This window comes from Melospiza melodia, chromosome Z (assembly GCF_035770615.1).
Source record: "Melospiza melodia melodia isolate bMelMel2 chromosome Z, bMelMel2.pri, whole genome shotgun sequence".
NCBI classification, from domain to species: Eukaryota; Metazoa; Chordata; class Aves; order Passeriformes; family Passerellidae; genus Melospiza; species Melospiza melodia.
The window spans coordinates 59,436,537-59,453,253 of NC_086226.1; the positions used below are offsets into that span (position 1 = coordinate 59,436,537).

The following is a 16,717-nucleotide window of genomic DNA, read 5'->3' on the forward strand; positions in this document are numbered from 1 at the left end:
CTGTGTTATAACTTTTCAATGTCCAACTCAGTGAAGTGTAGAAGAACTCACTATCCACTTGAACTCAGCAGAAGCAGGAGAAAAGTTGCTTATGTCTAGGGACCATGAGATAACTTTTCAGAACACCGGTGGAGACTAGGGCTCACTCATCCATGAGGTATTATAGAGAAAAGCATGGCTTTACCAGGAACTGGAAGAGTTGAGCCTAAGTGCTTGAAGGAGAATTTGCCAGATTACACCTTTCATACGGAAAAGTCAGTCTTTATATGAGGGTTTTTGTTACAAATAACCCTCTCATGGAAGCAAAGTTCTAATACTGCTATTAATTATGAGCACTGCACCCGTCATAACATGACACTTAATAAATGAGATAGTAAGTGATTAACACATCTTTTGCTAAAATATTGTTACTCCAGAACTACTTCAACATCACTCCAAAGTACCTTTAAAAACTGTTGTACTGATACTCACTTTGTAATAATATTCAAATTGTTCACTTCAAAGAAGGAACTCAAATTGCTGTGATATGGCACTGTCTTCTCTTGAGAAATGGAATGCAGAGACCACTGTGATGCTAAAATTATTTTCTGAGATCAAAACTCCTAGTTAAAGGCATGAATCTATATAGTCATATGCCACACTATGTAAAGTTATTAGATGCTTTTAAATAGACATTCACAGAAGCTACTTAATCAGTGCTTGGTAGAAACAGAGGCAGCTCAATAAGCAGAATGCATATCAAAGTTATGCAACAGAAACTCACCAGAAAATGCTTAATATTTTTTTCCTATTAACATAATTATTTTGTAGTCAGTAAAAATGAAAATGACATGTTAGCATTTCAAAAACATGAGAAAATGACCCTCTAGGTTTTATATAACTATCAAAACAAGTACTAATACTTTATTTGCAAATTATTGTGCAAGAAATGATCGAGTCAGCAAGTTTACCAGTCAACAAAGTGTGAGCTCTACCAGTTATAATCAATTTACATGTAATGATATGTCTAAATATGAATTTAAATGAGTTCTTGTCATTTCATGTTGATGAGCTGCTTTATCATCATAGATATGGACAGTGACCATAGCTAATGTTGCAGAAACAGGAAAGCATGCACAAGTTCCATGAGCCAATGGTAACCCAGCAGGAATAAATTTGTTTTCATATAAAAAGACAGCCTTGGACTGCTAAGCCATGTTTATTTTCCAGTCAAATTCACAAAAATACTTTCTATGAGGTTATTTCCAGACATTTGCTATATATGCTGCATCCACTGCAAATACACAGTATGAATCACAAGTTTTCTTACCTTGAAACCTACTGCATTTCTCTTGCAATGCATGAAAAGAACTCTGAGGCCAACACAAAATAAAGAACCTTTCACCATCATTTCTGTTGTATATAAATATACATTCATAAAACTTGCAAAAGAAATATTCTGGAGATTAAGATAATTCTAGGTTCTCTTACAGCACATTGGTCATATCCCCGCACAACCATCTTTAATACAATCATCAAAAATTTAAAACAACTGGGGTAAATGAAATAAAGTTCCACTGCAGTGTTGATCAGATGATATGTTGGAAAAACGCAAGACAAAGACAGGTTTAACATACAAGAATGTGTAATTAAAGGCTGGCCTCAAAAATGTCTTCATTTAATACAATTAAATGAATATAATGGCACCAACTTTATCAAAAGGACACCATTAAGTCCTAAAGTGATTTTCATTTTGCTTATGATAGAGGAAGTAAGATAAACAAAGCTTAACATTTTCTAAATTATAATCCTTTTCATTTCCCCTAGCTTTATTAATAATATAGATATTCTGATAGAATACTCAAATATAATTTTTACTGATATACAGAATCATTTAAACGCATATTTGGTACAATTTCTTATTTTTGGTGTTCAGTAGTTGCTTTTGTTTTGATAAAATGATATAGCAGATATATGCTTAACATCACAGATACATTTTTTCTATGTAAAGAATTACAGAGCTTTTTCAGTTGTGGAATGGTATGTTTCTACATGTGAAATTTTAAAAATGCTGCATGAACCTGTGACTTTGTCATTACACAGATCAACCATCAGAAATTGTAATGAGCATGAGGTGACACACATTTCTATCTTGGCTTCGTACAAATATGGACACATTCAAAATGTTGTAATATCTGTATGATTTGCTGTTACTTTGGTGATAGTGATATTCCAGGTGCAGATGCAAAGTGCACCTTAATGGTCCTCATAGAAGTACTTTTATCCCCCTGTATTTTAAAGGCATCAGATTCTTTTATTCTCCCTTGTAGCGAGGAGGTCTCTTCTCCTTAAATGCAAGAAGGCCTTCAATTCTATCTTTTGTTGGGATAGTCTGCAATGAGCAGAGTAACAATTCATTATTGACAACAAAAACAATACCAAGAAAAATATTTTCATACAAATCCTAGTTCTTCAATGCATCCAAGATATAGGAATGTATCAGACACTTCAAGGGCATGACAAAAGGCTGATGAACAATTTGGGTGGAGAAAGGAGTACCTTTTCTCCAAACAGATGAGTTTAAAAAATTCTGTAGGATTTGAGGTTTGTTGTGGTTTTGTTTTTCTTTTGGGGGTGGGAGGTGGGGCGAAGAAAGGAAAGTGGGGTTTGGGTTTCTTGGAGGTTTATGGTTGGGTTAATTTTGGGTTTTTGGGAGGGGGGAGAAGGTTAATAATCTGATTACCACATCTTAAATAAGCATATAATGCTGATGCTTCTATTTCCATCATAAAGATCTTGTCTCAAAGTCTAAGAACATATAATCTCAAAGACATCATTCCCATGTTTCACCGGCAAAAAGGTTTGTCTCAAATTTTTATTGGTTAGCACATATGCCACTAGTGCATGTGTTAGTGAAGCGTCCTTTGTATTCTTTCATGATAAACCAAAACAAAGCAAAAGCAAGGCAGTTCTTGGACTGGCATGGTAGTGTATGACTGGCTAGGTGTATGGCTGGTATGCTTCACTACCTTCACCCTAACAGTACTGGTACTGATGTGTCCTGAACTACACCTCCTCCCTTAAATTCCTTACAAAATCAGAGCAAGTAGAAGGAGATTTAAATAAAATGCCTAAAAGTTTGCAGAAGAAATCACAAAGCAATATCTAGTTACATTTCTGCGTGTTTCACAAAAGGCATCACAAAGCCTGTTTTCTGTGTTTGCTTCATGTAATCATATTTACATACCTGAGCATAACAAGCTTCTTCAATTGCTAAACCTGTTACTAAGTCGACCTGAGGAAAAGAATACAATGGTTTTTACAAGAATTTTTATTTATTATATATTATTCATAATATCTAAATTACAACTCACAGCTAACATAAATATTGTGTTATTATATGCCATATACTAAAATACTTGTGCAAAGTTCTTCTACTACTACTTAAAATGCTACACTGACATGTGGTAAGAGTGGTTAGTATTTCTGTAAAAGACTCCTGATTTAGCCACACAACTAGCACGCACTACACTCAAAAAATGTCTGCTCTTTACTATAAGTCATCTGGTTAGGTAAAAATGATTACCTGTACATTTATAATAATTTAATTTACTACAGAGGAAAAGATGCACTGTATGATTATGTAATTTTTTTTCTGAAACAATGTACCTTCAAAATGTCATATAAGAATAGGATAGCATGCCACAAAATAAACACAAATTCAAGTTCAAAAGGATTTAAAACAGAAAAATAAAGAGGACTATGTCTGTCCTGCATCATCACCATAATCATCTATGTTTAATACATTTCTTTTCTTTGTGAGATGTCCTGAACAGTTGAAAAGGCTGAATTTTAGCCTCGTGATTTCTCCATCTGTCTTAAGCACTAGATGCTACAGAATTCACTACCTTGACCACTGGAAGGACTAGGGCTATGCACCACAATCAGTCTTCAAGGGGAGATAACTTATAGCATAAGTTATCAAATGAAGCCATGAAATCTGTACCATGGTAGTTTTGTAACAATAGCTTGGACAACCATTTGGCTTGATTGATTTTGATACAGTAGATCTTGTCTTGGGCCTCAAGATTGAACTAGAGATGATCATTCAGAGTCCATCTAACCCTATCATCCCTCATTCTCTAAACACCATTTCAATCCACTGTATCTGGCAGTCAGATAACTTAGCTTGTAGCATTTCGAACCATGGGTATTGAAATCAATCTCAAATTCCACCATTACTTGCTGTGGAAAACTAACATACTCTGTTCAATGGCATCTGAGTTTGATTCTCAGGCCACCACTTACTGGTACTATGCTTTGCTGAGCTCACTGGTTGTTTTTGTGACTTTTAAGAAAAAAGGACAAATTCATCTTCTTGGACTCATATGCTGCACATGGTATGATCCTCTTTCCCTTGTAACACGTTGAGCTACAAAGTGTTTTGGTGCAGAGCCTAACTTCAAAAATGAACAGACCTGCTGAACTCAGCATTAGGTTATGTAAAACTAAAGTAAAACACATGTCCAGATGGGAATTTAAATGAGCTTTAGAGCTAGGTCAATAGTGTGGCAATGGAGTGGTAATCAGAATCAAACATGAAATCAGGTTCCAGGTACAATTTTAACACTAACTGCTATTAAACTATTTTTAAAAAATAATATGCCCTTCAGCCTTTGACTTTATTAGTTACTAAACACTGAGAGCTTGACAGACTTAACAGAGTATGACTTGATCATTTTTCCCACCTGAGATATGAAACACAGTTTGTTCACAGTAGTTTATGTTTACTTTCTACTATCAATAATTAGCAGATTACACTACTCTTGAGGTTACTGAGCCTTGTTACAGAAATCAGCATCTCAGCAGCCTGAGATTTAAAAAATTACATTTCGTTCTTTAGAAAGTTTTGACCAAACTGACTTTGAAAGACTACACAACAATAAAATAAAAACAGTTCTAGAAAAAGAATTTCACCTCAGTACAACTGTTGTCAACCTGACTTCCAGCCTACTCTCATTGAAAGTACAGATCCTTACCTCCATTCCCTGATTGATAGCCAGTTTTGCAACTCTCATTGCTACTGGTCCCTAAAATGAGAGAAAAAGTTTATTTACATGTTATCAAAACCTGCAATATTTATAACAGAAGAGTCTGCACATAATCCTAATTTTATATTAGGGTCATCTAGAGTTTGGACTTTTGTTAAATTTACAGTATATAAGTCATATATCGCAGATTTTATCATTGTAGTAGACACTTGCTTCTAAACTGATAGTTTGAATATTAAGAAAAAGTAAAACTATTCTATTTTCAAAAGAACCTAATTATTGTGTTTGGTTTATGCTTCAATGGTGCTGAGTGTGTCCACATTTGTCAAGCTTTATCAATTTCCTTCAAAAAAAGGCTCAGAGTGGCCACTTTAAGGTACATCATTATGGGTTTTTGCAAGGTCAGTCCTATATCCCTACTACTGCACAATGGAGACGTGAAATTATGTAATCATGAAATAAAATTCACTGATGCAAGCTTCAAACCTACAGTATGCAGTACAGCTGCAAACCTAAAGCCTGCTCTGGTCAAGTGATGACACTCTCCCATGAGCAGCTGAGATCCCCAGTAAGCAGAGGGATTCTCACATTTGCCTCCAATGTGCTGCAGAACTGCAAGACATCTTTGGGAATCATCTTAGTCCTGTGCATATCCATCACCATCAGGTTCTGGATATTCAGGCCTGTTGATTTGGGAAAAGCCAAATGCTTATGAGACAGTACTAATAAAAAATTATAACCGTCAATCAACTTTCCAGAGCCACTGTATGTTAAAATTTTTACTGTACTTTTATTCTATCAAGGTGCTTAAGACACAAATAACCACCAATAAATGCCATACCTAAGCTGTAACATTTTACATTTCAATGAAGAATTTTAGCTGTTACACTTGTGAACCAATAAAGTCGTTCACTAATTATTTTCTTTTTCTGCCTTCTGTGAATTTTCTAATGAGGATGTTTTGCCTCTCTTCTGAGGAGCTCCACAGCAATAAAGTAATCCATTAAAATAACTGCTATACTAAAAATTAAATCTGTATTTTTTTTTCTTGTTTAAAAGTTGAAAGCCAGAATATTTCATGAAAACACCAACCAGATCATGGCAAGATGAGGACTGATGGAGGTTTTTTGTTTCACTATGAAATAATTACCAAATAACACCATTCAATACAAGAGAGAAAACTTCGGATTACTTGTTACATAATTAGCACAGCTTTTGATACATAATTCTGTGACAGTTCTCTTTAATAAAGCTGTTTCTTTTTCAGTGTTATTATTTGATAAAAACTAAAAACCAAAATAAAAATAATTTGTAATACCTGAGGTAAGAATTCTCTCGCCAGAGCTAATGCTCTTCTGTATGCAGCATCCCCTGCTTCATTCTGTTCTACCACATGGCTAATCAATCCTATCGATTTTGCTTCCTCACCATCTACAATGCGTGCAGAGAAGATTAGTTCTTTTGCCAATGACACTCCAATTGTGCGAGGTAATCTTTGTGTCCCGCCTAGAGTTTGTAAAAAGACAAAATGCAACTATTAGTTTCCCATGTATCTATACCACAAATGTAGATGCCTTGCTCATCTCAAGTATTTTTATTTTAAATTCCATAAACAATTACACAGACATACAGAAATTCAACTAGTACAATGGCAATATTAAGTACCTTCTTCAGTTTTTCAGACTACATCTAAATTAAAATCAATTGCCCTGTTTCTTAGAAAGACATGTAAATAACTGAAAATAGGTACTATTACTAGAGATTCTGTTCTATTACAGACAAGTTATCTTACTTGTATCAGCCAAAAGCCGAAGAAAAACTACTTTACAGTAATTAATATATCCAAACCCTCTGTTTCTTTCGAACACTACGTATTTTTATGATATAAATCACCACTTTCAAAGAACTATACTTAAAAAGAAAATATACCTCAATAAATCCATTCTAGAATTTGCACCTTAGGGACAATATTTACAGGTAAATGAAACTAAAAGTATTACTAGACAAGGTCTCTAAGAAGCCGTGGTTTTGCCTCATCTTACCCCTGCATAATTGTTACAAACTTGAAGCATGATTACAAAAACTAGGGAAGAACAATGACAGGTGCAGATCAGTGGAAAAAAGCATCCAACTTTACAAGAGTTAGCATTTCCTAGCACGTTTAAAACTTCTTTGACTTACCAGCATTTTCAGAAAGTCAATAAGCAGTAACTACATTAACCAGAAATGAAGATTGCTTAGCTGGACTAACAATTAACTTCTGAGAACTAACAAACAGTGAGAATGTGGGAATAACCATCATCAAAATGGAAGATGTAGATTCAAATCACTGAAGCACATGTTTATGAATTAAGACAGCGGAAACAGCCTTTATCCAGGAAAAAGGATTTTGAAAATCACAAGGTCTACCATTTTGACATGGATCTGAAACAAATACTCAATTTACAAAAACAATCTGTAAGCAAAACTTTCTTTCTGAAAACTTATTTCTGCAAGATCATGCTAATATATTTAAATGTAAATATATGTATATATGCAAGAGGAATATTTATAGGAGTTGTTCAAAGCTGGGCAGTATAAAACTGTGCAAATGTGTGTTCAACTAACAAAGTATTTTAATTTCTACTACATAATGTGGACTAAGCCACCAGTATTTTATAAGTCATTCAGTGATGTTTCCTGAAAATACTTGCAATACATTATGAGATAAATAAACTGAATGAAAACAAACTAAATTTTTGTGATTTAATAATTCAGCTTTCAACTACTATTATTCTGAACCACAAGCTTCAGTACTACTGTATTTTGTTCCATAAAATCAGATTTGCCTTTGAACATCTTACAAAATACAAAATTGTACATAGTTTGGAGGATTTCTGTCTTTCTAGAATAGTAAGATGATGGTCTACAACAAAAACTGAGTTACATTTTCCAGTCAAAAACTGGAGGAATGAAAAAAATTATTATAAGTATTAAAATAAAATTTGTAGAACAAAAGCATTAGTAAATACAAATAATGTGATATTCTCTATGATCCTGCAGTGCTTGAGAGGATTTTAGCAAGTCAGTCCTAATGGTCAAGGGTAAGAGATATTCAATAAATTCTGCTAATTCTGCTAATTTCTAAAGCTAAGTCATAGTGCTAGGGTAAAATTTTGCTACCAGCACAATATAGGGACATCTTTAAGAAAGGGGCGAAAGTAAACCCACACTGGATCCCAAAAAACACTACAAACCCTGAAGCATAAGCCTTCCCTTCGGCCTTGGCCTGCCTCACTGGTGACATTCACGGAGAATGACTAAAGCGGTATCTTTCAAATTTATACCAGACCTACATGCCAGAAAAATGTGATCTGTATTTTCAAGAAACTCACTGCTTCTGATACTGAGCTGTTCCACCACTACCATCCCCACCAAACATTTACTGGGTTTTTTATTTAAACATTGAATGTCTTTTAATTTCTTACTCAAATAAACTGTCAACTAATCAACATCTATTCTTATACACATTTTAAGCACACATTGGAACATAGCAAATGTCTACCTTATTCTCCTTAAGAATATTTTAGTCACAAATTATTCCTTTCATGGCAGCCATGGAATCTAGAAAAGCATCCAGTTTGGCTTTTGCTTAAAGAAAATTATTTGTCCAAATCATAAGACCTGAAACCATATGAGGCTGTATTTACTGACTCTGCATCTTCTGCCTCTTTCTTGCACGTATTCCTAGTATTTTTCTTTACTTAATTATCTGCCCCTTCCTTTACTGTTTTATCTCTTGTATTACTGCTTTACCAGGAAATGCTGAAAACAAAGTTTCATTGAGCAACAATATTTCATAACTTTGACCAAACAATGGGTATGTTGAAGCATGAAAGAGTGTTTATAGATTAAAAAAAAAACTGTTCTTGCCAGTGTCTTACACAATAACGATTAAAGAGCAAAAAATAAGCACACTATAGTTGTTTGGCTGCCTCCTACACTGAAAAGCCATTTAGCAGAGGAGCATACTCTTTGATTAATATTTACAGAACAGGAACCAACAATTCACTGCATCAATCATACATATTCAGTAGTAGGGGTAACAAACTTGCACACACAAAAGCTGTAAGACCAAATTAATCAAATGCAAACAACACACTATAATACATCCACCACACTGAAGCTGCATCCATTTATGAAGAAAAGATGGAGTATGCCACAGATAGATGTTCTGTTTTGGTAATACACAAAGAACACACAGTGTCTGCCAGCTATAATCAGAGCTAAAGGAAGTAACACCCAGTCTTCAAAGACATTACTTAACCAAGGCATTTCATCTAAATGCAGTGCAGAATTTGATGGGAGAATAGTTGTTTCATCTTCACAAATTTAATGACATGTTATTTCAAGGACTAGTGATCTGGTACTACTCACTATGCTGATAAAAGTATTTAACATACAGTTGCAATGTAAATGTGTTCTTACCTGAAATGGTATAGAGTCAATGTTGTAATAATTGCAACTAGCATTTTTAGATACATTATTTCATATTTAAAGTTTGTTTACTGTGAAAAGACACAGTAAACAAAAGACTGCTAATTTCTAGTACAAAAACTATTAAACAGTATTTTAAAAAATTTAACAAATAGTTGATTTTGTATGAGTATTTATTTACTGTGAGTAATTCATCATTTACAAAATATTTACACAACTGGTTTGAATTAAGGGAATTACGTGATAAATGCCCAAGAGTATATCCAACAAGATGAAGCAACCAGCTTACTGGAAACAGATTCATCATTCTGGCAGAGAATATCTACAGTCAGTAGTTTCTCATAGCTGACGGCACTGTCAAAACATATTGGAAAAAATCGTGTTCTGACAAAAAAAATTCCAAAATTTAATTCAGTAATAATCATGTTTACTAAATCAAGTAAAAACCAGTCATCCTATCCTATCCTATCCTATCCTATCCTATCCTATCCTATCCTATCCTATCCTATCCTATCCTATCCTATCCTATCCTATCCTATCCTGTCCTGTCCTGTCCTGTCCTGTCCTGTCCTGTCCTGTCCTGTCCTATCCTATCCTATCCTATCCTATCCTTTGCTTGATTCACAGCAGATGAATTAAACTGACAGGTTTCTAGCTTTCTTCTTTTAAAGAGTGCACATCTTATATTTTATTATTAATCAGTGGTAATAATCAGTGGTGAAACCAAAACAAGTAATCTACAACCTTCTAATCAGAAGTAAAATGTATCCTTGTGATTTCTTTTGCAGAAAACTCTAAGCAGATTTTTTACTCTTCCATTGAAGCTCATAAAAATATGGAAAGCAGAAAACTACTATCTGTAATAGTTAATCCTCAACAATGTAAATCCACAAAAAACCCTAATATGGATAAAGTTATTATTTTAAATAATATATTTATATTTAAAAGTATAACACTTTTCAGTCATGTTATGTCCTATCTTAAAAGTCTGTAAGAAAAAAATATGTAAGAAACACAGGGTCCACTTTTAAAGTACCTGCCATCTGTTGCTAAGTTAAGAAGTTTTCAAAATACAAAACATGCTAAACTCTAAACACTGTACCTAGATAACATTTAACACCAATTTTCCAACAGACTATTTCCAAGATTAGGTCTCGATCATGAGTAGTTAATTTAAATCCAGGTATCAATCTTTATGGGCTCAGGCATTCCCAATTTTGTCGCAGAAGAAAACATCAAGAACCCTTCTCCAGCACAAACCAGAGAACCAACTAACAACCAAAACCAGTTTAGACTGGGAAAGACACCCATAAAGACGCAAAAAGATGACAGGGTGAAAACGTGATGGAGAAGAAAAGAAACAAAACACTATTTCTGTAAGAGGAAGAAAAGCACTGAGATGACAAAGAGCAGGCGGTAGGTAAGGCCAGTCTTATGCACGGCCGCTCAAGTTATTTGGAAGAAGACTGGAGATCTGAGGAAAGACTGAGACAGTGGCCTGAGGCTGACTCAGAGGTTGCTCCAGGGTCTGTAGTGACTGAGGAAAGAAGCTTTTTTAGCAAAATTTCATAGTAGGTTGCCCAAAGGGCTCACACAAGTCTGGCTTGTCAGTCAAGCCAAAGAAAGCCCCACAGGCATGCCAGACACAATCTCCTTAGTCGAGGTCCAAGAGGCAGGACAACTTGCTGTATATGCCAGCCTGGCTGTGGCAAACCCCATCTTGAAAACAGCCCACTTAATTTGCAAATCAGTCCTTAACTTTCACAATCCATTCTATTCATCTGCATCTGCGGATTGGTTTATTTAAAAACTGATCTGAAAAATACCTACACCGAACTGCCATGTGTGGGTGGCTTGAAGATGACAGCCTAAATCAGAAGAATGCAGTACTTGGCTGGAAGATGTATGAATGCTTAAGATGCATGAGAGGAAGTGTAAATACACTTTAAGAATTCACTAGCAGTTAAATAATTACAGCTTTTGCACTGAAAGATGAAATGGTCAAGTAAATTAGAAAAACTAATTTATTTTCAAAATAAGTAATTGTCTTGTAGATTGAGAAAATAGAAGATGGTTTCCTAGCAGATGGCTGCGTACATGAAATTGATGGAACCAAAGAAATGCATCTGGAACCCAAAGTTTATAAAATGGACTCCACTTCAAAAGGGATTCTGCACCTGTTATAAGGAGCTCACTTCACATTTCACTTACAAACATGGTACAAATAACTCCACTGTCAGACAAAATACTGTTTGAGAAGCACATATCTGTTATTCCCCACAGACACCCAGGACTTGCAACTCCAGGCAAAGCTAATGCACACACTGACAATATTATTTGGTTTTAAACTGAAATTATTTGAGGGGAAAAAAAGAACAAAACAAACCAGAAATGCCAAAGACTGTTCACCTACTTATTAACTTCTACTTAAGTGTATGCGAGTGCAACAAGCATGAGCACACAGAGATACTCAGTAAGACCATGTGCCTTCCTATTACTCCATATAGGAGCTTGGTATTTTATTTGATGATGCAATCAGTCACCTTAAACAAAATTCAGAAGTAGATACACATTAAAACATAAGTCTTCTTGCTGCAGATAGATATTAATGGCCCACAAGAAGGCATTTTCTAGTTTCAAAATTACACCCACAGATTTATGAAGTCATTACTCAGCTGTAACAACAGGTAGGAGGTTTAGATCAGTGCTGCACTGTATGATCATACCTCACAAATCACGTGGGATTCATGTGTAATATTAAGTAAGAACTTCTATTTAACTTGAATTTTAAACAAATAATTTTTCTAGTCCATATTCTTATACTTTTCAATCGACTATGAAAGCTAAACTTCATTTAATATGAAAATCAAGACAAGAAAGAAACAGACATGAGAAAAACTTTTATCATTACCTATGGCAAGTGAAAGAGAAAAAATAGGATACTACCTATGGTAGGATTACCATTGTAGGATACTACCATATTACCATGGTAGTATCCTATTTTACTTATATTTTTAATGAGATCACACTCTGAAATTGGATCAATTACTATAGTTTTCAATGGATGGAACTGAAATGAATAAACAATAAGCACAGCAAAAAACAGACTAATAAATCTGTAGTCTTCACTGCTTAAAAGCAAGTGACATGAATGTTTTCCTAACTTGAGTGCTCTTCTTACAGAAGTGTACCATTTTATTCTTCCACATAGCAAAGAAATCTGCTAAACCCCTCAACCAATTCCTATTCCTTAACTCTATTCTTTCTCCCATCCTGACTACTATCAAATTAATCTGCTTTCAACTCCTCCAGAGTAATGAGTTTTTAAGAACTGATGTCTGAAATTATTCATCCCTGAAATTCTGTGACTTGAGCAGCACTAAAGAAAGGAGAATTGGTAGTTAATACGATGGAAGCTCAGAGAAAACGGCAAAGTCAATGTGACAGCAGGAGGACACAATCTCACCTGGTTCAGCTACCAAATCCCAAGAAGGCAGAGCACTCTCTCTACTGATAAATATATGCCAAATTAAGTTGTACATGCCAAGCACATTTTTCATCTTAAGTAAAGCATACTCCCAGCAGAAGATGCATACACTACAGCTACACTGCAGCTTACCTAGTACTTAGGCTATAACATAACATCTACAACCATTTGGGGGGGACTTTGAAAACACAGATTCTACAAAAAACCTGGCCAAATCTTTCAATACTGGCATGCATTAATATAGCAATATGCAATGCAAAAAGGAAACTGTTCCATAAATTGGAACATGAAATATATTAGTATCAACATTTCAGTTTAAAGCCAGTTCCTGTGCAACAGTGGACCTACTCCGATAAGCACAAAGTGGTATTTTAACACTTTATTGTCTGGGACTCCTCAAACATTTTTCCTTAACTTCAGCTCTTCCATCACCTTCTTCCTATTTTTTAATTCTTGAAAAAAAACCCAGAAATCAAAATGTGAGAGGAAATCAAGAAAGAGACTAAATAAACAATTATTCCCAGTAGTCATCTGACAGATGGTTACAACACTACAGGAATAAAATACATTAAGAAAATACCTTTTATGTTCCTCTTGCCTGCTGCTATGACATAGCAATACAGGACAGAAGTCACTGTTTTTAGTATGTAATGCAACATATATTGTATGCAATGGCAAGTCTTTCCTCCACAGATGAAGAAACTAGTGCTAACTATGTTCTTCTGTCACCTAATCAAGCATACATGAGCTGGATTTAATGGACCTTTACAGTTTTAAGGATCAAGAAATTAGACACTAATTTTGTTTTCCTTACATCCTCCATCCAAATTCCAGAAAGAAAGACATTAGGGGCTATATAGGCATGAGGTAATGAAGAAATGAACCCCTATCAACAGCAAGAGCTAGAACAGCTGCCCTGCATCTGTGGGGGCCTTCACTGCACTTATTAAAAAACTTACAAATATATTTTAATTAACGTAAGTCATTAAGAATAGTTTGTATAAAAGCCACTAAGCCTCAACAAGATAGGGAACACCACTCATTTCTGACTAGCTGGCTTCATCCTGCTCTTCAGGCAGGACTACTCTGAAGTGAGCAGAGCCCACCACCGAACACTTTGTGCTTCTACTTGTGGCTACAGCCCAGCTGCTGGCTTCTAGTTTCTATCAGGGCACTCCTACATGCAGATCCTTTGACCCTTCTCTGGCAGCAACCCATCTGGCTTCACTAAAGATTCAGTGCTTGAGCTCTCCCAAATCCTCAGTAGGTTAGAAACATTTTACTGGAGCCTGGAGACATCAAAAGTTCTATTACTGCCTAACTCCTTCGGAGAACACATGGCATTTGAGCAAGAAACTAAAATTTAAACAGAAAATCTTTAAATAAAGGAAACTTTTCTCTTGAAATCTGAAGAGAATAATGGAATCTTTAAGGAAAAAAAGGTTAAATAACAAGCCTTGTAAGAATCCATTAGCCTCCACAGCCAGAAATTTGATGAGCAAGCAGGAACCTACATCACCTTCTTGGCCTCACTCTCTTTTTTTTTCTCAGATAAAATGGTATTTTTAAAAAGACTGACTACTTTTGTTTCATTTTAAGCCTGTGATGTGTTTCACCCTAGTTACTCCCAGCCTTCTTCCCTATCCAGATTCAGTTGTAACATTTATTCTTCTTGGAAGTACACCACTGAAACATCTCAGAAATTGAAAGCATTTATCACACCTCCATTTTTAATCCTAGTCAAACAGGGGTGTATCTTACCATGCACATGTAATTGAAGGTCACACAGAGAGCTGTAGGTGTTCTGGGGAGCTATCTGGTGAAATACCAAAAGTAAGATAAGCTTGCAATGTATTAGCATGGCCCTTATGCCTTATTATGTTACAAAACATAAACATGATTTTGAGACAGTCTACTTTGTTCTCTCAGTCTCTCTCATCATTTTCCTTGTCATACAACTTTATTTCTTTAGATGTTTTTAAGATTCTAAACCAACATTTTTGGTGAAGCAAAGAAAAAAAAGTAAAAAAAATTCTGAAATAAAACAAACATTATAGTTTTACAACTTGTTTTTAGTTGATAATTAAGTGCAGGTATTAAACTGAACCCTCCGAATGTTAATAGTCCTACTTACACCTGGAAAAAACTTATTAAAGCGAATTTATCCCTCCCTTCTAATCTGTTGCTTGTAGTTAAGCCACATACTAATTCTTACCAGTGAGATTTGTGTGAAAGGAAACCCTGGTTGTTTGAACAGACAAAAATAAAATATAACTAATATAAATTACACCATTAATGCGACAGTGATCATACATGGTAGTCACACTGAATGTGTGGAGTATCCTTGAACAGAGCAATTGTTTAATTGTTTTGCATGGATAATTCCTCAGTCCTAGTAATAAGTACAACCTTATTGGTTCATAACAGAACAGAGGGCTAGGTGCAGCTGTGAGTTCAGGCTGCTATGTTTGAATCCCACAATCTCAACCTCCTTTGAATAAACACAGTCACGATCCCCGACATGGCTCTGGCATGGGTCCCTAAATATGAGACCAATGGTGTTTTCTTGCAAACATGCTGAATGGGAAAGAAACAACTACTTCCCCCTCAAAAATGAAGAAATGTTTTCTGCAAATATAAACTATGACAGCTGATGCTCAAGGCACACAGAAAGGAAGGCAGGGTATGGGGAGAAAAACATTTCTAAAGTAAAAAACACTGGGAAATTGGGGGTAGGGAGTAAGCCTGAAATTGTAGGGAGTTAGAACAGATTACTCTAATTGGAAGAAAAAATTTCAGTGACTCTGTACAGAGCTTCTAAATGTCTCCTTTTTGTGCAAGATCATCACTCTACTTCCTAGAAACTGAGCAAATAAGGCCTTCCTTTAGCTTTGTTGTTTTCTAGAAATGTCCAGAAAAAAAATCTTAGGACCATCCAAATTTCCTCTGGCCAATAAATATATTTCATCATTCTGCACAGTCAAGGAAGCCAAGAAGCTATGAGGACCACATAAGGCACAAGATAAGAGGATAATTTCAATCTACCCATAATAAACTACAGAACTCCTTCTATCAGGAATTCTTCATATTAGCATATTAAACTAAAAAGTCAAAATTAAACTACTTTCTTCTTCCTTTTTATTTAGATAAATCAAGTTTCAATGTAGTTATTCATATTTCTTGATGCTCAAATGCAAAATAATGTCAAAATATGCACCATTCTTAAAACTATGTCAAGTACATTGCACTCTGTTCCAGTTTTCTTTACAGTTTCACAAAACTGCCAGAGCAAGAATTAGCCTAGAATTACTCAAGAGAAAACTTAGATTAACTCAGTCATCTGATTAACACGTCTTCCCAAATCTAAATTTCTTATTAAAATATAAATAATATTAATATAGAGTTATTAGCATAAAGTTACAAAGGATCAACAGCTTTTGTTTTCATGATGAAAAATGGAGATAAAAAAGGAAGACAGGAATCCACTGTTTCTGGAATGCAGAGATTTGCAATAGTTGGCTCAAGCAAATCTCCAGAGCCAGAAAGGTTCTCTGAAATAATTAAGGAAACAGTACTCCATAAATCATTTTGTTCTGCTTGTTTTGTGGTGAACTAACTTGTGCAGCTGCTCTTCTGAGACAGACTACACAATTGCTATTTCATTTGTTGAATTTTCTGTAGGCTGAAGAAAAATGCCAGACATAAGAGTGAATTCATTAGGAGT

At 35.0% G+C, this 16,717-nt stretch overlaps 2 protein-coding genes across 2 annotated transcripts in view; both read right to left on the reverse strand.

Moving 5' to 3' along the window:
- LOC134431746 (uncharacterized) overlaps positions 1–1,041 on the reverse strand; it is a 72,358-nt gene extending 71,317 nt beyond the window's left edge. Inside the window, exon 1 of the mRNA XM_063179898.1 lies at positions 1–1,041. The gene's annotated coding sequence lies outside the window, so the exon portion shown is untranslated.
- A 138-nt stretch (positions 1,042–1,179) lies between these two features.
- Positions 1,180–16,717, reverse strand: part of AUH (AU RNA binding methylglutaconyl-CoA hydratase) — a 111,585-nt gene continuing 96,047 nt past the window's right edge. Inside the window, exons 7-10 of the mRNA XM_063179899.1 lie at positions 6,349–6,536; positions 5,019–5,069; positions 3,227–3,274; positions 1,180–2,371 (exon numbers count right to left, since the gene is read on the reverse strand). Of these exons, the coding sequence (XP_063035969.1) occupies positions 2,294–2,371; positions 3,227–3,274; positions 5,019–5,069; positions 6,349–6,536 (365 nt within the window). The 3' untranslated portion in view covers positions 1,180–2,293. The remainder of the gene's footprint in view (positions 2,372–3,226; positions 3,275–5,018; positions 5,070–6,348; positions 6,537–16,717) is intronic.